At 33.0% G+C, this 22,616-nt stretch overlaps 1 protein-coding gene and 1 long non-coding RNA gene across 4 annotated transcripts; both read right to left on the bottom strand.

The window, feature by feature from the left end:
• Positions 1–1,384: 1,384 nt before the first annotated feature.
• LOC129923800 (uncharacterized) lies at positions 1,385–4,869 on the bottom strand. Its single transcript, XR_008775748.1, has 2 exons — positions 4,393–4,869; positions 1,385–3,341 (listed from the first exon to the last, which is right to left on the bottom strand). It is a non-coding gene; the product is annotated as an uncharacterized LOC129923800 (long non-coding RNA).
• Positions 4,870–8,674: 3,805 nt separating this feature from the next.
• LOC129923633 (uncharacterized) lies at positions 8,675–17,356 on the bottom strand. Of its 3 annotated transcripts, none has more exons than XM_056015538.1 (10): positions 17,253–17,356; positions 16,926–17,087; positions 16,055–16,380; positions 15,175–15,215; positions 12,200–12,235; positions 11,576–11,641; positions 10,756–10,826; positions 10,542–10,639; positions 9,613–9,676; positions 8,675–8,944 (listed from the first exon to the last, which is right to left on the bottom strand). In XM_056015538.1, the coding sequence occupies exons 5-10, from the start codon at positions 12,220–12,222 to the stop codon at positions 8,910–8,912; spliced, it is 357 nt and encodes a 118-aa protein (XP_055871513.1). In that variant the 5' UTR covers positions 12,223–12,235; positions 15,175–15,215; positions 16,055–16,380; positions 16,926–17,087; positions 17,253–17,356; the 3' UTR covers positions 8,675–8,909. The 3 variants fall into 3 exon arrangements, with proteins under 3 accessions (XP_055871513.1, XP_055871512.1, XP_055871511.1); XM_056015537.1 differs by having other exon boundaries at positions 12,200–12,284; XM_056015536.1 differs by having other exon boundaries at positions 12,200–12,284; positions 13,816–15,215.
• Between the last annotated feature and the right edge of the window lie 5,260 nt (positions 17,357–22,616).

Genomic DNA, 22,616 nt, shown 5'->3' on the forward strand with positions numbered 1-22,616 from the left:
ACTAACACATTACCATTTTCAAAGTCATCATTGACACTAAAACTTTACCGTTTTCAAAGTCATCATAGACACTAAGTCATTACCATTCTTAATCTAATCATTGACTTAACATTCTTAATGTAATCATTGACACTAAGACATTACCATTCTCAATCTAATCATTGACACTAGGTCATTTCATTCTTAATCTAATCATTGACACTAAGACATTACCATTCTCAATCTAATCATTGACACTAAGACATTACCATTCTCAATCTAATCATTGACACTAACACATTACCATTCTCAAAGTAATCATTGACATAGCATTCTCAATGTAATCATTGACAATAAGACATTAACATTCTCAATTTAATCATTGACACTAAAACATTACCATTCTCAATCTAATCATTGACACTAACACATTTCCATTTTCAATGTTATCATTGACACTAAGTCATTACCATTCTTAATCTAATCATTGACACTAAGTCATTACCATTCTTAATCTAATCATTGACATAACATTCTCAATGTAATCATTGACACTTAGACATTACCATTTTCAATGTAATCATTGACACTAAAGCATTACCATTCTCAATGTAATCATTGACACTAAAACATTACCATTCTTAATCTAATCATTAACACTAAGACATTACCATTCTCAATGTAATCACTGACAAAATGACATTTCCATTCTCAATGTAATCATTGACACTAAGTCATTACCATTTTTAATCTAATCATTGACATAACATTTTTAATGTAATCATTGTCACTTAGACATTACCATTGTCAATGTAATCATTGACACTAAGTCATTACCATTCTCAATCTAATTATTGACACTAAAACATTACCATTCTCAATGTAATCATTGACACTAAGTCAATACCATTCTTAATCTAATCATTGACACTAAGACATTACCATTCTCAATCTAATCATTGACACTAAGACATTACCATTCTCAAATTAATCATTGACATAGCATTCTCAATCTAATCATTGACACTAAGACATTACCATTCTCAAATTAATCATTGACATAGCATTCTCAATGTAATCATTGACACTAACACATTACTACTCTCAAAGTCATCATTGGCACTAAGACATTACTATTTTCATTGTAATCATTGACACTAAGACATTACCATTCTCAATCTAATCATTGACACTAAGTCATTACCATTCTTAATCTAATCATTGACACTAAGACATTACCATTCTCAATCTAATCATTGACACTAAGACAATACCATTCTCAAAGTAATCATTGACATAGCATTCTCAATGTAATCATTAACACTAACACATTACTATTCTCAAAGTCATCATTGACACTAAGACATTACCATTCTCAATCTAATCATTGACACTAACACATTACCATTTTTGTTGTTTTTATTGAAATTAAGTCATTACCATTCTCAATCCAATCAATAACACTAAGTCATTACCATTCTCAATGTAATCATTGACACTAACTCATTACCTTTTTCAATGTTTTCATTGACATAAGTCATTAACATGGTCAATCTAATCATTGACACTAAGACATTACAGAAAGTAATAATCCCAGTCTTCACCAGAATTCAAACCTGAAACCCCTGGTTCAGAAGCTAACAACTTTACCACTCGGCCACCACACCTCCTACCTAATTTGACATTCTTTCTGATAATTAAGTAATAAAATGTATTCTTTGTCACAATTGGTCATAGCTAGAAGTTAGGCCTTTCTTAAAATTAGACAGTTTTTGTCTGACATGGTAGTTATCTTCTAATTCTTTTTTTTTTTGGTTTCATTAATGTACTTAGTTTGTAGCTCCTTTTCCATATTTCATTGACCTCAGTTGATATCATGCAGAATGTCAAACTTTTTTTAGGTGGCATGCAATACAATAAAAAGCTATAGTATAATGATCTTGGCACAAAATTTTTTTTTTGTTTTAATTTTTGAAAAGGTCAATAGCAAATATTCTTTTTTTTTTATGCTTTGCTAAGCCTACTTAGCATACTTTATAAAAGTGCATAATTTGACTATGGTGAGTAATGCTTATAATATTAGCTTTTTCTTGCATCAAAGTAAATCAGAAATTATTTTTTAAAAATCAAATGTTGATTTAACATGATCATCAATTTAGTTGCTCAGAAAAGAAAAAATGTCTTTGAATGAAAAAATGGTTAGAATTTTTAGAATAGTTAGGGATTAAAATGTAAAAAGAATGCCTTTTAGAATTTGCAATCTATATGGCAGATGATGTAAATGTCATCTGTTTCTGTGGCCTACTGTTATAAAGGTATCATATGGCCAGCACAACGACCAACCTTCTTTACTTTCCCCAACTAATGTCAGATACCCATTAGAATTGCACTGACCCAAGGCATTCTAAAATCCTGAAATTCAAAAACAATCTTCAACAAGATTTGAACCTGAAAACCCTTAGCTCTAAAGCAACCACACTAAACCACTTAGCACCCCCCCCCTCAACCACCACAGAGCTGTTGGGTGTTTGAGGTGTCCCTATCTCTACACAAAAAAATGCAATTAATTCTCAGAAAAAAGGACTATTTGCTTATAAATCAAATATTTATCTGATGATCAAAGAAAAACTCAAATCCCTTTAAAAAGTTTGTACAAATGCACATCTCCCAGTATATCAGAAAAACTGTGTTGCCACTCTTTAATGGTGCTTCACACATTGAGCATGTTTGTATTTTATACACCACATTAGATTACTATTGCTTTATGCCTGTGAAATATGGAAAGTATATCACCTGAAATACATCATGAATTAACTACATTTGCTGGGTATTTTAGTGAAGAAATTGTGGTTCAGAGAAACGCACTGCATGTGTCTAATGTCATTGCTGCCCAAGGCTGTCCTACTGATGGCTAGTATTCTTTTTCTGTAACTGTCCCTAACGATAGCGTTGTTGCTAAATTTAAATTTACCTTATTTGTGTTAGACACAATCAATTGAAAAATAAGAATCCATTCGAGATTTAAGTCTCAACTTTGAGATCTTTGACTGTTTGGCGGATCTTAAAATAATGACTGTAAATAAAACCAAACAAACTGCACATGTGTAGTAAATGTCTCTCCTCTTGTTTCTGATTTGTCTTTTCATTGTTGTTAATTAGTCATCTGTTCTTGAACCAGTTTCCACTGTGTAGTAGTCTTTTCGCTCAACAGCACATCCTTAATGACATAATCAAAAACCAACATGACCATCCTAAGGAACACGTCAGAAATGTCATCTTGAGGAAGAAGAGACTGCTGGCAGAAAAGCCTGATACCAAATATTGAGTTGCTGCTGCTGAGAATTTCGCAGTCGACAGACAAACTGAGAAAAAAAAAACATGTTTGGATTTTGGAAGTTATTAGAGAACATGGCTTTACATTACATATCTTGATTCTTAACTTGCTTCATATGTCTCGCTTTTCGAGCAATAATAATGGTCAGTTCAACTTGTTTTGTCTTCATCCTAAAAGCTGCAATACAAAGAAGAATATCAGAACTACTCGATAAGCGATCATCAGCAGCTTGTCCATCGCAACGAAAATCAATGCATTAGTATATTTAGTAAAGTTATTGACAGTTTCAGCAGCCAAACATTTGCAGTTTTCGTTTGATCGAATGTAGGGAAGCACGGTCCTCACTGATAAAGTTAACAATGAATGTGTACATTGAAGATTTTGTTCACGTTTTTAGTTTGTTTTTTTTATTTCATGAATAAATAGAGTATTTAATGTTTACTGTTGAGGCTAAGACTTTGAGCCATGGTTAGCAGCTTGCACTCTGTGAAAAATCCTGAGGGCGCCCATGCCCATGGCTAGATCATCCAGATGATAGATTTAGATATAATAATAGTAATACAGATACTGTGAGATAGAATATATTCTAGATCTAAATCTACATTAGATAAGATAATAAAATCTAATCTAAACTTGTCCTCTAGTCTACTAGTGCCTCAAGGTCAATATTCTAGACCTAGATCTCTCTATATATAATAATAATTTAACTTATGAGTAATAGAGTCTAGAGATCCATATAGACAGACTATCTACTAGATCTAGATTAACTAGATCTAGATATGATATTGATAATCTATCTAGACGTCTAGAGTTTGACTAGAGTCTAGATCTACTAAAATCTACTTACGGTAAAATCATCGTTAACTAGAATAGAAACAATAGTTACTAGATTTACTAGAGTAGATTTTACTACTACTACTACTACCTACTACTAGTACTTAGTAGTACTACTACTAACTACTAGTACTACTGTACTACTATACTCTTTGACTTAGACAAAATAATGAAAATACTAATTATGGATTTATGGTACTAGATTTTACTAGATCTAGAACAGTTTAGACTATTAAGACATTTACCCGTGTTGCTTCATCCGATAAAGATAAATGTTCGCGAACAGACAAAAGAATTTTTAGTTTATTTATTTTTTTAGAATTTTATTTTGTTTCTTACGCCTCTTTAAAGTTTCAACCTGCGAATGCTGTGAGTGTGAAAGCAAAACACTCGCCATTTTGTTATTTATATACAAAACTATAGATACGAATTTCGGCTAAGTGATAAAGAATTTAGTAAATATACGATTGCTTTCAACTATTACCCAGTAGATCTAGATCTAGATCAGTGCTTTTCAAACCTTTTTCAACAGGTACCGCTCGTCGATATCCAGTAAACTGAAGTAGATATACTTTACTGTCAAAGAATCGAGTTTTTAAAATAAAAACATCACTATAATGAAGATGTTAAAGCCAGACTCTATCCTGACTAGATATCTTGAAGTAACTGTTTAAAAACGGGCAGTGTATCTGTAACACGCCATTTTTTGGCGCCCCCTCCCCCCTTTTTTTATTCTAGGAACAAAAATTGTAATATCATAAATACATTGCGCTCAAATAATAAGAATAACTATAGAGTGTATTACCTAGCTCAAAATATCTACAATATATAGGCCTATTATATAGTCACAATCTAAAACTTCGCTTCTACAAAATGCTAAAGTTTCTCGTGATAAAAAAAGGACTTGCTGTAGCCTATAAGGCTATAACAGTCATTTTTTTAAAGCCGTTTGTGTTCTGACATCTATTGTGTTTCAGATTCACTTATAACAGTTTTGTTTGGCGAAAAATTGATTAGCTATGACTTCTGTTTTAGCTAAGAGAAAAAATATTGCATGTCTTTAGGTAAGGTAGGCTATATATTACCTTTACCTATCCCTTAGTCTGTTGGACCGTTGGGGCACCAGGCAAGATTTGTCGACCATCTTTCTCCATTCCTCCCTTTTTTTTTTTTGCCTTGATTAGAACCTCTCTCAATGGCAGGCCTGTCCATTCTTTAATGTTGTCCTACCATCGCTTTTGCTGTCTGCCTCTTCTTCTATAGGCTATATATAGATAATGTTTTTGCCAAGAGAATCACTTTTGAGATTTATTGAAATACATCATGTAGCCTACATGCTAAAATGCGTACTCAATTATACAAACTATAATGTACTATAATATTTCATAATAAACTGTAGATCCGTGTTTCTCAAACGTTTACTAGTTGTGAAAACAATTTCGTTTGCGCCCCCTTCCCTTTTTTAGCAAGATTTAGTTTAGGGAAGCGCTGGAAGCATCCCAATTGGGATCCGGAACGGTTTAACTAGGTTATAAGGACAAAGAAAAGTAACATACAGACATAATTTTCGCGTTTTTCTTTTAGAAGTAGGCCTAAATGTACAATATATTTGGAATCCTAATGTATGTAGTGGATGTTCGTTTAAGCTGCTCCGTTTAGACTTTTTAAAATTGTAATATTGAAACATTTGCTTGTCCAATGTGTAAATATTTTTTTCATATTTCAAGTTTATTGCACCCTAGCCCAAACTTCCCTCAGGACAAGCGGGGATAGTGGAGGGTAGGGAGACCATCGATCATCTGTTATGAACGCATATACCACACAACAAGGCAGCCATATCTGTATCCCCCTAGCGAGAGACAGTACGTTCAGTTCATTTAATTCATAGCTAATCTTCAAACTTTACTTCAAAACCAATGTTGTGCACACATTCTCACGACGCTATACAAACATAAACAACTATCAACTGTTTCACCACACTCTGCAACGAGTCTTTCAAGAAGAGCTCATAAAGCCTCAACAGAACTAGTTCTCTTCAAAGCCATCAAACTTTATGGAAACGCAACGTCGTATGTTTAGAATTTTGGCACAAGTGACCAAAAAAAAAAAGTCCAATTTCTACATTTAATGTTGAATGCAAAATCTCATTCATTCTCTTCTATGTTAATGCTTACTTAGAATGCAATTACACACACACACACACACACAGAAAGGTTGAATTGTACTTTCGATTGTAGAGTGCTCAGATAGATGGAAAAATCGAGACATCGATTCTTGGGTATAGAAGATCGTACGACTACAACTTGTATTTGCTTGAGGCAGATAATTACCACCAATAGTACGAGTACCCTAGTGCTATTAGAGCATGGAATGGGTTGCCTGAGCTAGCCAGGAAAACCAGTGACTTGGCAGAATTTAGGTCATTGACTACATGCATGACGCGTAGAACGTAATCATCTTGTTTTTTTGAAGTAACGTCTGTATTATATAAGATAAGGCACGATACCTCGATACTGTATTTATAAGAGTGAAACCCTAAAATACTTCATTAAAATTCTATACCATGTGCATGATTTGATTATAGACCTAGGTTTAGATCCTTTGTATCTAGGAGAGTGGTAGCCATACTCGACTTCAAACATGACTTCATTGGCCTACGGACACGCGTAGGGCGTAATCATCTATTTGAAGTAAAGTCTGTATTTTATAAGATAAAATACACCCCTCCCCGGGTTGGCTTGCGGTAAAGAATGCTTCAGGAAGCAACGTCAAGGAAAAATCAGGAGTGAAGCCCCATAAGTTGGGAGTGTCAATTATAACAACTGGGTTGGTGCCAAATGTAACACGAAGCGTTCCATTGAATTTCACCAGCAAGGTCGAGAGGGGGATTGTGACCCATGGGTCACCCAAAGGCTAGTAATTGGCTGGTAGACCACAGAATCTCAATGTAGGCCTATAGCCTACAAGCGCAACCTTATATTGAATTGCTGTTCTTTCTAAAGCGAATCCTCTACGAAATATAGTAGTTATGTTGTTAGTTCATCACTTATAGGAGAGGCTTGCAATATGGACCAGGATCAAACGTGGACCACCTCGATATTATAGAATGTACAGTATTGCCGTAAACCAAATATTTAGTACGCAGTAGTGACTGCCCTTACTTAGTTTCATATCTATGTTCATACATCAATGCACAGAAAACATTTCCCAAGTTTAAGTAATTTTGCGTTTTCGCACATTTTCTTCTAAACTTTGTTCGTTATTCATTTCTGTATGAAATATGGATCGTTTGTGTATTCTAATATAGGCCAGTGGTCTTCATTAGATTCTTGACCATATCGCTAGTGTTTTATATCAGATCCCATATGTATTATAGGCTAAGTTTCTGTATTTTTCATTTTCTGTATTGCCAGTAGTTGCTAACAGTGGTTAAGACAAGAACCTGTTTGATGTCTGTTGAAAACAGAGATTTGGGGCTGAATCAAAAGGCAAATACTTCTAAAAAAAAACAACAACATGGACTGCAGCAGTAAATAGGATAATATTAAAGGGAAGCAACTTGGCAGAGTACAATTATTATCAGATGCCCGATGAAGCTGAAATAGTAATAAAAAACATTTCTAGGAGACTAGATGCTCTTTGGTGGTACAAAAAAAAAGGGGGCTAATGAAACTTGCAGATGATGTAGCTAAAAAGAACAGCCTCTATCATGCCTTGTTTGAGCAGTGAGATTGCAGCTATATATTCTTTTATATTCAGTTGCCTGTAGTTCTGCTAAATCGCCCTTTTGGTGCCAGTTACTTATATTGGTGAGTTAATAAGGCTTTTTGAGTATACAGTTTCAGTATTTCACATAACAGCTACACAGTCCCAGCTGTGACTTACATATAATGTTACATTCAGCAGACATAACAATGGTTCAGCTGTTATCACTTAAGGTTCTTTTTCGCCCGCTTCGACTTGTCTTGAATTTTCTTTTGGTTTCAAATGTGTAATTTCAGAACTAGTTTATAATTATTGATTTTCTTTCAAACTGAGATGTAGTTACAAAGTATTTAGATTAGTGCAGTACATCCCTCATTGTAATGTGCTGGCTGAGAAGTTATGAAACAATCTCAGTATTTCTTAACTTAAAACTTAATCTATTCAACACAAGAAAATATATTAACAAGCAAAACTATAATCTAAGGACATGTCAGTTCATTTATTCAATGATCAACATAGTCAACCGAGGTCACTTAGACCCTTAATTTGAAGCAAACATAAATACATGAAATCTGTGTGTAAAGCAAAAATGGTCCAGTAGATCCCACAGGACTGGAAGCAATGCTAGCCACTAACACTAAGACTTTGAACTAGGACTGGATAGGATTTCAATTGAACAAGTGAAACGATCAACTCAACACCTTGGTCCATAAGTTGAACTGTTTTGAACCTGGAGAAATGACTCAATATAATTTGACCAGAAGGCAGATCTGTTTCAACAAAAGCCTGAGTTCTAATTCATAAGTCAACAATATCAAGAAAAAAAAAGTGTCACTTTGTAATTTTACAGAACCAACTGAATGGCCAGAGTCTAATGTACATGATATCACACATTCACCCACACTAGATCTACAGATCAACATATGTTACTATCTAAAAATGTTTGAGAAATATATAAATCAATGTTTCAAAAGGAAAAAAAAAGGTTTAAAAAGCTGCACATTTGCCATCCAACTAACAATAGTCAACAAGAGACTGCAGTCTGGAAACATCCAGATCAAACTGGTTTTATTTTTTCTGTTTTTTTGGAACATGTGAGAAGAAGTTAAGGAAATTATACACTTTCAATCAGACTACTAACTTAAGTACTAAGAGGCAACATTATCTATTACTAGGCTCTAATTAGTAATATGATCACTAATATACCAAGACCCCCCTCCATAATGACGGAAATAAAAAGGAACAGATTACGCTGGGCAGGTCACCTTGAAAGAATGTCAGAGAACAGAGAAGCAGCAAAGATTGTTCACAAAACAAACAAAAAGCAGGCACCTCAAAGGTAGGCCACAGTACAGTGGCTTGACAATGTAGAGGCAGATCTAGAACAGCAGGATAGATCAGAATGAAAAGATGTGCTATAGTAGGTCAGGGCCCTCCAAGGGCTGTAGTCCCACCGGGATGGATGAACATAATGACTATTTTAAAGTTAAACTGCCATTATTACAAACTATTGAATTCAAACATGAGAAGGACCAACTGATTTTTATGTTTTTTTTTAAAGTGACTGGATTTTTTTTTCTACCTTTCCCAATTGAAATGTTTAATTCCCAATTGAAATGTTTAATATACACACCTCACTCATGTATCTAGCAATGGAATGATTACTAGAAACTTTAAGACCAGAAAGTATTTACCATAAAGACTAAATAATTAAGCCCCAGCTGACTACATAATCAAGTCTCAGTCCCTAGATCAAGGATATGATTTGTCTCTCTTTTCTTTCATCTTCAGTTTTGGAGATCCATCTGTTTCATTAAACTGTTCCTGGAGAAAAGGAAAAAATCAAACAAGTCAAAACTTAAGACATAGAGAGGTATAGAGAATTATTAAATAAATTCTCTAATTCAAAGCAAATGAAAAAAATAAAAAAATAATTAAAGAAATGTGCACCCATGTAAAGCAATAGAACACTGCAAGTCAGACATGGTCATGCCTTATTACTGTTACACAAAAACTAACACCTGAATTGTATTACCAGCTTCAGATAAGAAAGATACTAAACAACTATTGTAAATTAAAAACACATATGTTTAACATGGCTTTACAATAGATTGATGCTTACTTAATTTGAAGAAGAAGAAAAAAAAAACTTTGTTTTTCTATTACTTGATTTCTAAATCAAAAGTGTATGTTATTAGTGGACTGTAAGTAATCTATGTACATTGTTGTGGTACTACTAATAGCATTGAATATACAATTAATTTAGTTACATTTTAGTATTTAAAAAATAGTTTAGATGTATGTGTATAAAATAATTTGAAAACAAAAGCTTTTAGACCATGCTTATTTATGTCAATTATTTCACATGTGAAGAATGGTTCTTAGTGAATATAACAAAACCAAAAAATCAGTTTTCTGTCCATAAATGTTTACCTCTGTAAAATAACACAAATTAAACCTTTATGGCAATATCAAAAGGTCCTCAGTGCTTGCAAAACTCTCCTCCAGGGAACAGCACCAGGAAAAAAAAGGAGACAGAGGAAGCAATGGGAACACAACATTAAAGAATGGACAGGCCTGCCAATGAAAGAGATTCTATTAAGAGGAATGGAGAAAGATGGTTGACCTATATTGTGTGGTGCCCCAATAGTTCAACAGACTAAGGGACAGGTGAAGGTGAAAAGTTTACCTTGCTCTTAGAGGAGTGACTCTGTTGTTTAGATTTCTCTTTATAATCTCTCTCTGCATACATTTTGGAGGATCCATTGGCTTCCCCATTTTGTTTGCCTACATTTAGTGGAGAAAAAAAAGTTTGGAGCCTTGAGGCAGTGCCTTCATCTCAAAAATATTTGTACAGAAGTGTGTAAAACAAGGAGTTCTAGAATGATTCTATCAATACGTACGTGAAGCTAGATAATGATCCTCACTTTTTCTTCTTTTGGAAAGTTCTGGGTCATAGGTTTCAACAGTGTTCCTGAAGAGAATCACTGGAGTTGATATAATACATTTATAATCTCTCCTAAACTAATTTGATACCACTTAACAATTATCCCAATGTGTCCTAGTCTACATTTTTATAGCATTTAAGAATAATACAATTCATAATCTTTTCTTAAAATATACACCAAAATGTTTTTAATTGCTTAAAATTTAATTTTGAATAGTTCCCCTTGGAATACACAGATTTCTTATTTTCAATCGTGTTTTTCCCAAAAAAAGGATGTTTTTCAAGAGTGGGGGCTAAAAAAAAAGGATCTATATTTAATATTAATTTTTCATATGAAAATGACATGGGATAGTGAGCTCAAGACAATTAATTTATGTTTTATATACATTATATATTAAGTTATGTTAAAATATGAATAACTATCATTAAGAACAGTTTTAGTTCAGTTTGGATCATAAAATATGGTCTAGATCTTAATAGACTTGGTAAGTCAGTAAGTTTTTATTTTTACATTCCATTATCCAAAATAAAATATCGGTTAGGTTTTATAAATATTAGTATTTATCTAAAAAAGGCATACAGTCCCATTTAATTCTATACCAAACTTAACATTTTCCGAAAACAAACAAACAAGTTGTTGAAGTTTAATCATAACAGGGTAGTGAAATACATATGAGCAAAATGGATAATTCAGTTGGAACATAGAAAATAATTATGGAGAGAAAGAGTTAAAAAAAGATTTACACTAGGACACAAAAAAAATAAAATAAACATACCCTCTTTTTATCTTTACGATCTTTTTCCATTTCAAAAGACTCATCAGCTTCTTGACTTGTGGGACTCTGCCAAATAATAAGTAAACTGGGAATTAGAGCTCTATATCTGTTGCTGTTACCAAACAGTGCTCTATCAAGTGGTATTTACTGTTAAAGTGTCCACTGATTGGTGTAAATACCACAATGAGCTTTAACATAAACATCTTTTACATTTCACAAATTAGTTGACCAAGTGCAGGCAATTTTCTTTTCTCATTTAAGGTATAAACAACAAGAGAATTTTTTTTAAAGAGTAAATCAATGAAACAAAAGCTGAGATTTTATCTAGGAATAAAATGTTTAAAGTTAACTGCAGACCATCAGAGATTGATGATCCCAAAATGACAGCTAAAGCAATTTAAATTAGTTTTATGTAATTTGATAGTCTAAGCCATTATGAAGTCACACTTTAAACAACGAATATCCAGGTATATATTGTATATCACATAAGCTAAGCCACCCCATCATTTTTAAAAATTATGTTTAGCTTGGACAGAAGATGCCATATCAAAAATACTTTTAGAAGGAAGCAGGCTAAAAGAGATGGGGCTGACTTAGTGTGTCTAGAGGTCACAAGGTCATTACCTTTCTGTGCTTGCTTTGTCCATCCACTGGTGACTCCTACAATCAAGAAGTAAGTTGCACAACATGTCAACATGACATGCAGTGGCTGTTGTAGTGGTAAAGAAGAAGATGATGTGGTGGCAAAGCATCTCATGTTTTGTTTTAGTGCCACAACCATGCCAGGCCAGTGTGCAATTCATCATGCCCTTATCTTCCCCCCCCCCCCAAAAAAAAAACCAATGAAAACATTGCTATATCAAACAACATATGATCAGGGCATGATGAATTGAAGACAATTGAAACAGCTTTCATTGCAGCAAGAAAAATATTTTAAAACAATTAAACAAATGTTTCTGATAAAAGCAAGACACTAATTAGTGAAACTTTTATTTGACTTATGAGTTTAGCTTTTGCAGTTGTAAGACCTAAGTAGAAAATCTCTATAAGAAGTCTTGAGAATAAGATATGGTTTCAAAGAAAACCTATTACCCTATGTGATTCACCTTCAAGTTTGGGTTGAATGAAGGTGGACAGCACTATCTCTCATGATATTTAATATAGAAGTTTTATTTCTAGGTTATGTTGGTATCTTTTTTATGTTACTGAATGAATATTATTTCAAGATCTTTTTTTTTTAATTTGGATACATTCATTTCTTTCTGAACAATACATTTTACAAATAGGCCCACACATGTTTAGACTTGGGTCAGCTTTTACTTTCATATGGGTCTTGTTCTAATGGAAGTAAAACATTTTTGGTCAAAAAAAATGAAACAGGTTTACATCAATAAACAGAAAGAAAGTTTTGAAAAATACATTGGCATCCATCATTATCACTTAGATAATGGACATAAGTTACTTTTAGAACCAACATTCAAAGTGATGTGCAATAATGAAAAATAGAGACAGACAAAATCAATGTTGCATACAATCTACTGCTGGTTTGTTTATTCATGGACCAAAATGTACAGTACACTCACAAAACAAAGTGTACAGTACACTCACAAAACAATGTGTACAGTACTCACAACTGTTTCTATCAAGTTTGTTCTCCCACCTTCCTGTTAACATTTCATTTGTATTCTTACTAGCCAAGAAATGTACTCAGTCCCTCTCTACGGTCAACACTTTCTGGTCTTAAAAAGTTTCTAGTCATCTTTCCATTGCTACTTCGCTGAGACCACTGTATTGCCACTGATCACGGCTCCATTCCACCACCCCCTTTTTTTTTGGAACATGCTAACAGTGCAGCATAAAGACAAACATATTAATTACATTTCCTGTTATTTACATACTACAAAAGACAAGTATTGTTAACAGAAGTAAGACAAAGGAACAATCGCACTGGAGTGACAATAAGCAGCTACACGTCAAAACATCATCACAAAACAAGCTGACAGGTAAACAGGGGACCAAGAATGCAATGCAGACAGGTTGAGAGTCTAGTAGCCCTTTTATACTGGAAGCTTTAGTGATGTTATCTAATATATAGCATAGTGCAAAATTTACTCTCAACATGGGCAAATTGAGTTGATGTCTACAGAAAACAGGTTATAACTCAAACATCACAAAGAAGCTTGTTTTAAACCTAATAACTATTTCCAATAGCATAAGTATCAGAATTTAAAAATGGATACCCATGGAGAATTCCAAATGGTCACTGCCTCAGAATACATGTCAAATCACAGCTTTCATCAATGTTAATATTTCTTATTGATATCTGCACTGAATTCTTGCCTTTTTAAATACTTTAAAACAAAATCCAGAAAGGGTTGGATGTTATAGGCCCTGCTAGTTGTTTTCATTTCAGTGGATAGAGGATGGAGAGTGATTCGTTTCTGTATGGCTCCTTCAGTATGACCTTGTTCTTAGGTTGTTTCAGACAGCTGCAGAGGATGGATTAACTCTTGTATCACAGCAGTACATCAACGTAGCTGGCAGTCACTCAACATGCTGAAGACACCAACTTCACTTGAGACTTCTGACCAGGTGGGAAGACAGCACTGCTTCGTTCAGACAGCAGCATTTTATAACTTTGCTCAAATAATGACTTTCTTTTGATATCAGGACTCTGCTAGTCGAATGGTTTGCAGGTGGTATTAACAGCAGCAAGAAGAGATCATTTATTATCTTCCCTACTATCAACTTTCAAGGCGTCTATATTTCAGTCATCATATGTCAGTATCTTTCAATAAATGCTTCTTTGACTTTAACTGCACATATTGGTAAACCAAAGGCTGATGAGCAGCATGTTTCATAAGACCAATTTCCTCTCTTCACAGAAAGATTTTTGTTCACTACACCTCTATCTCCTCAAGAAAAGGATGCTTATCAAACAGATCAGGCTTTTGACACCTTGAAAGGTAAATTTCTTCCTCTGTTCCATTGGTTTCTTTGGCAACAATATTACATGACGCAATAGGCAGTCGTAGGCAGAGTGACGTTAGTTGGTTTCAAACCTGACCACTTGCAATATACATCAAAAAATAAGTTATCCATCCAAGATTTGTCTCTCTCTATGCAAGCTGCTTATCAATGTTATTGTTTTGAAGGAAGGGTTTCAAAGTGATCAAGCTCTTTGTTTTTAACATAGACATTTTCATTTTCCTTGTCACTGTGCTCTCTATGTCTGGGATTCACCTTTTTCTCAAGCCGCAATGTATCAGTATCATCCATTTTGTGCCTTCGTCTCTTGTCATCTGGCCCCAGCATTTTTGGATCTTACTGCCTCCATTTCTCTTGTTTATTCAAGCTCTCTTCTGTTAATTCTCTCCTTGTTTCACCTTCTACTTCCGTTTCCACATTGATTTCCTTATTGATTTGATCTCTGCTTTGAACACTTTCCATTTGATCTTGTTTTATTCACATTAGACTTTGGGTTATCTTTGACGCTTTAACACTTGACGGAGAGGATACTCCTTAAACCATATTGTGGTTAGCTTGTCTGGGAGAACTTGTCTCAGGACAAAAACCTTCCACTACACTTGTATACTAACCTGAGATGACCCACTCATTTCCAGACGCCTTCGTTTAGGATCTGAAAAAAAATAATTAAGAAGTTTCCACTGAAACCAGATTTGGTCTTCAGAACAACTGTAATGGTATAGAACAAATGACAAATAAAGAATAATGCTTACAGTGATTGAGAAAAAGGATTGTCTGGCAAATGTGGACAAATAATCAGAGAATATTGGCATTGCTTTTGTTGCTAACTGATTGAATCAATCAAAAATGTATTCCACACTTGTAAAAGAAGAGCACTGCTTCTATTAACTGGATGTTTTATATCACTATTTAAAAAGCCCCATAGAAAATAAATAATATGGAAAGAAATCATGTGACTTAAAAGAATATTTTTTCTCTCTTCAGTAGAACTAGTATACACAAAACTGTACAACAGGAGGCAGAGTGGTAAAATGTCAAGCTTTGAAATAGACGTTTACAATTCCAGAGAAAAATGAAAGTTTAAATTCTGTATTTTAGGTCAGTCTATATTTAACTTAATTCTTAAAGGTACATTTAACTTAACTTTAACAGGTACATTTATTGGAAAACAGAAAAATTGTCACATTTTGCATAGATTAGAAACCAGCTATTTAGAAATACAGGTATCATAAGAACAGGAGATCTAGCCTTGAAAACTTAACTAACTGGCTACTTAATGTCCAGGAGATCTAACCATGAGAACTAACTGACTACTTAATGTCCAAGTTGGTCACAAGATTCCATCCCACTAAAGAAATGATGGAGGGCTAGCCCAAAAATAAATTGGTCAGTGAGAAGTTCACAGGAAGAGAAAGTTAAAAAAAAAAGGTAGATGAATAATCAACTTTCCTAACTGATCCTGAACTATTGATATTACAGTTGACTTTGTACCTCTTTCCTCCAAATGTTTGGGTGATGGCTCAGCACTATGTCTGTGGGAGGATGCGCTCAAGTTGTGGCTTGCACTGCTCCCTTCGTAGTCTTTCACCCTGGATGAATGTCTCTCTTCCTCCTTGGCAAAGGCTTCATGTTCTTTCCTCTCATGCTTCTCTTCTTTGGCTTTCTCTTTGGCCAGCTTGGTTGCTTCCCTGTCTTAGCGGTCACTTTTCTTCAATTTCTCCTCCTTGGGCATTTCGGGCCTAACTGAGTCCTCAGTCTGATCTGTGCCTGCCTGCCTGTGGTATTGGTCAGGACTATCTCGAGCTTCTTTCTTTACTCTAACAAAATTGAAATAAATATTACAAGTTAAACCTGGGTTTAGTAAAAAAAACATGAAAAAATGTATTTTACTAACAAAGAAAAAAAGAACGATGCATTTATTGTACAGATCAATTGGGTTGGGATGTTTGTACAATTTAAATTGTCATTTGACAATTGTGGTAAAGTTTAAAATAAAGTCATAAACAAAGAAAACTAGCACAAGAGAACCACAATTTAGATATAACACAAAGGAGAAACTAGAGCTCCATTCTTCAACCTGATCAAACCACATGAAAGAAAAAGAAGAATTATGTAAATAGAAAATGTGAGGAAGTTTGCTTTCCTTTAGCACCAACTAGAACTGACAAGTTCAAGAAGTGACAGGTTCAAGAAGTGACAGACCTATAACCCTATAACTCCAATTAAAAGCAAATATTAAGAAAAAAAACTCAGATCAAAACTGTATGAAATATTTTGAATATGACAAAATTAATTTAAAAAATGTTAAAAACAAGTATATAATACCAACAAACATAGATAGAATGGAAGAATGATGCAGTACCTAGAGCAGGTAGAAGCAGTAGTCTGTGAAATAAAAGTCACTTGATGTCAGTTTACCAGTGTAGATTCTCTTTTTTCTCTGCTGCTCTCTTCTCTCTTTCACTTTCTGTAGCTCTCTTCTCTTCTCTTGAACTGAGTTCAGGTTTGACATCTTTGGAGCGTCCTGTTCAACATAAGACAAATATCACAAATGAATAAAAAAGATCAGAAGAATCATTGATCCTAAAAATAATTGACAAGTTTAAGCCTGCCTTAAAATCTACATCTCTCTCAATCACTGATCCTAAAAACATTCGACAGGTTTTAAACAAATTTAAGCCTGCCTTACCATCAACATCTCTCTTAGTACTGATTCCTGATGAGCTGTCTGACTGCCACTGCTGTTGTGTCTGATTCTGATTTCATTGACACTAAGTCATTACCATTCTTAATCTAATCATTGACATATTATTCTTAATGTAATCATTGTCACTTAGACATTACCATTCTCAATCTAATCATTGACACTAAGACATTACCATTATTACTGTCATTATTGGCACTATGACATTACCATTCTCAATGTAATCATTGACTATAAGACATTACCATTCTCACTGTTATCATTGACACTAAGACATTACCATTCTCAATATAATCATTTACACTAATACATTACCATTCTCAATGTAATCATTGACACCAAGACATTACCATTCTCAATCTAATCAATGACACTAAGACATTACCATTCTTACTGTCATTATTGGCACTATGACATACCATTCTCACTGTTATCATTGGCACTAAGACATTACTATTCTCAATTTAATCATTGACACTGACACAATACCATTCTCAATCTCATAATTGACACAAACACATTACTATTCTCAATCTAATCATTGACACTGACACAATACCATTCTCAATCTCATCATTGACACAAACAGTTACTATTCTCAATCTAATCATTGACACTGACACATTACCATTCTAAATCTAATCATTGACACTAACATATTACCATTTTCAAAGTCATCATTGACACTAAAACTTTACCATTCTTAATCTAATCATTGACACTAACACATTACCATTCTCAGTCTAATCATTTACACTAACACAATACCATTCTCAATCTTATTATTGACACAAACACATTACCATTCATAATCTTTTCATTGACACTAACACATTATAATTCTCAATCTAATCATTGACACTAAGACATTACCATTCTCAGTCTAATTATTGACACTAACACATTAACATTCTTAAAGTAATCATTGACATAGCATTCTCAATGTAATCATTGACAATAAGACATTACCATTCATAATGTAATCATTGACACTAAGACATTACCATTCTGAATCTAATCATTGACACTAGATCATTACCATTCTTAATCTAATCATTGACACTAAGACATTACCATTCTCAATCTAATCCTTGACACTAAGTCATTACCATTCTCAAAGTAATCATTGACATAGCATTCTCAATGTAATCATTGACACTAACATATTACTATTCTCAAAGTCATCATTGACACTAAGACATTACCATTCTCAATCTAATCATTGACACTAAGACATTAACATTCTCACTGTCATCATTGGCACTAAGACATTACTATTCTCAATGTAATCATTGACACTAAGACATTACCATTCTGAATCTAATCATTGACACTTGGTCATTACCATTCTTAATCTAATCATTGACACTAAGACATTACCATTCTCAATCTAATCATTGACACTAAGACATTACCATTCTCAAAGTAATCATTGACATAGCATTCTCAATGTAATCATTGACACTAACACATTACTATTCTCAAAGTCATCATTGACACTAAGACATTACCATTCTCAATCTAATCATTGACACTAAGACATTACTATTCTCAATGTAATCATTGACACTAAGACATTACCATTCTCAATCTAATTATTGACACTAGGTCATTACCATTCTTAATCTAATCATTGACACTAAGACCTTACCATTCTCAATCTAATCATTGACACTAAGACATTGAATCTCAAAGTAATCGTTGACATAGCATTCTCAATGTAATCATTGACACTAACACATTACTATTTTCAAAGTCATCATTGACACTAAGACATTTCCATTCTCAATCTAATCATTAACACTAACACATAACCATTTTTTATGTTTTCATTGAAATTAAGTCATTACCATTCTGAATCAAATCAATATTACTAAGTCATTACCATTCTCAATGTAATCATTGACACTAAGACATTACCATTCTCAATCTCATCATTGACACTAAGACATTACTATTCTCAATCTAATCATTGACACTAAGACCTTACCATTCTCAATCTAATCATTGACACTAACTCATTACAATTTTCAATGTTTTCATTGACATCATAAGTCATTACCATGCTCAATCTAATCATTGACACTAAGACATTACAATTCTCAATCTAATCATTGACACTAAGACATTACCATTCAAAATGTAATCATTGACACTAACACATTACCATTCTCAAAGTCATCATTGACACTAAAACTTAACCATTCTCAATCTAATCATTGACACTAACACATTACCATTCTCAGTCTAATCATTTACACTAACACAATACCATTCTCAATCTTATTATTTACACAAACACATTACCATTCATAATCTTATCATTGACACTAACACATTATAATTCTCAATCTAATCATTGTCACTTAGACATTACCATTCTCAATCTAATCATTGACACTAAGACATTACCATTATTACTGTCATTATTGGCACTATGACATTACCATTCTCAATGTAATCATTGACTATAAGACATTACCATTCTCACTGTTATCATTGACACTAAGACATTACCATTCTCAATATAATCATTTACACTAATACATTACCATTCTCAATGTAATCATTGACACCAAGACATTACCATTCTCAATCTAATCAATGACACTAAGACATTACCATTCTTACTGTCATTATTGGCACTATGACATACCATTCTCACTGTTATCATTGGCACTAAGACATTACTATTCTCAATTTAATCATTGACACTGACACAATACCATTCTCAATCTCATAATTGACACAAACACATTACTATTCTCAATCTAATCATTGACACTGACACAATACCATTCTAAATCTCATCATTGACACAAACACGTTACTATTCTCAATCTAATCATTGACACTGACACATTACCATTCTAAATCTAATCATTGACACTAACATATTACCATTTTCAAAGTCATCATTGACACTAAAACTTTACCATTCTTAATCTAATCATTGACACTAACACATTACCATTCTCAGTCTAATCATTTACACTAACACAATACCATTCTCAATCTTATTATTGACACAAACACATTACCATTCATAATCTTTTCATTGACACTAACACATTATAATTCTCAATCTAATCATTGACACTAAGACATTACCATTCTCAGTCTAATTATTGACACTAACACATTAACATTCTTAAAGTAATCATTGACATAGCATTCTCAATGTAATCATTGACAATAAGACATTACCATTCATAATGTAATCATTGACACTAAGACATTACCATTCTGAATCTAATCATTGACACTAGATCATTACCATTCTTAATCTAATCATTGACACTAAGACATTACCATTCTCAATCTAATCCTTGACACTAAGTCATTACCATTCTCAAAGTAATCATTGACATAGCATTCTCAATGTAATCATTGACACTAACATATTACTATTCTCAAAGTCATCATTGACACTAAGACATTACCATTCTCAATCTAATCATTGACACTAAGACATTAACATTCTCACTGTCATCATTGGCACTAAGACATTACTATTCTCAATGTAATCATTGACACTAAGACATTACCATTCTGAATCTAATCATTGACACTTGGTCATTACCATTCTTAATCTAATCATTGACACTAAGACATTACCATTCTCAATCTAATCATTGACACTAAGACATTACCATTCTCAAAGTAATCATTGACATAGCATTCTCAATGTAATCATTGACACTAACACATTACTATTCTCAAAGTCATCATTGACACTAAGACATTACCATTCTCAATCTAATCATTGACACTAAGACATTACTATTCTCAATGTAATCATTGACACTAAGACATTACCATTCTCAATCTAATTATTGACACTAGGTCATTACCATTCTTAATCTAATCATTGACACTAAGACCTTACCATTCTCAATCTAATCATTGACACTAAGACATTGAATCTCAAAGTAATCGTTGACATAGCATTCTCAATGTAATCATTGACACTAACACATTACTATTTTCAAAGTCATCATTGACACTAAGACATTTCCATTCTCAATCTAATCATTAACACTAACACATAACCATTTTTTATGTTTTCATTGAAATTAAGTCATTACCATTCTGAATCAAATCAATATTACTAAGTCATTACCATTCTCAATGTAATCATTGACACTAAGACATTACCATTCTCAATCTCATCATTGACACTAAGACATTACTATTCTCAATCTAATCATTGACACTAAGACCTTACCATTCTCAATCTAATCATTGACACTAACTCATTACAATTTTCAATGTTTTCATTGACATCATAAGTCATTACCATGCTCAATCTAATCATTGACACTAAGACATTACAATTCTCAATCTAATCATTGACACTAAGACATTACCATTCAAAATGTAATCATTGACACTAACACATTACCATTCTCAAAGTCATCATTGACACTAAAACTTAACCATTCTCAATCTAATCATTGACACTAACACATTACCATTCTCAGTCTAATCATTTACACTAACACAATACCATTCTCAATCTTATTATTTACACAAACACATTACCATTCATAATCTTATCATTGACACTAACACATTATAATTCTCAATCTAATCATTGACACTAACACATTACCATTCTCAATATAATCATTGACACTAAGTCATTACCATTCTCAATCTAATCATAGACAATAAGACATTACCATTCTCAATCTAATCATTGACACTAACTCATTACCATTTTCAATGTTTTCATTGACATAAGTCATTACCATGCTAAATCTAATCATTGACACTAAGACATAACCATTCTCAATCTAATCATTGACACTAAGACATTACCATTCAAAATGTAATCATTGACACTAACACATTACCATTTTCAAAGTCATCATTGACACTAAAACTTTACCATTCTTAATCCAATCATTGACACTAACACATTACCATTCTCAGTCTAATCATTTACACTAACACAATACCATTCTCAATGTAATCATTGACACTAACACATTACCATTCTCAAAGTAATCATTGACATAGCATTCTCAATGTAATCATTGACAAAAAGACATTACCATTCTGAATGTAATCATTGACACTAAAACATTACCATTCTCAATCTAATCATTGACACTAACACATTTCCATTTTCAATGTTATCATTGACACTAAGTCATTACCATTCTTAATCTAATCATTGACACTAAGTCATTACCATTCTTAATCTAATCATTGACATAACATTCTCAATGTATTTATTGACACTTAGACATTACCATTCTCAATGTAATCATTGACACTAAAACATTACCATTCTCAATGTAATCATTGACACTAAAACATTACCATTCTTAATCTAATCAT

This window comes from Biomphalaria glabrata, chromosome 17, assembly GCF_947242115.1.
Source record: "Biomphalaria glabrata chromosome 17, xgBioGlab47.1, whole genome shotgun sequence".
Taxonomy (NCBI): Eukaryota; Metazoa; Mollusca; class Gastropoda; family Planorbidae; genus Biomphalaria; species Biomphalaria glabrata.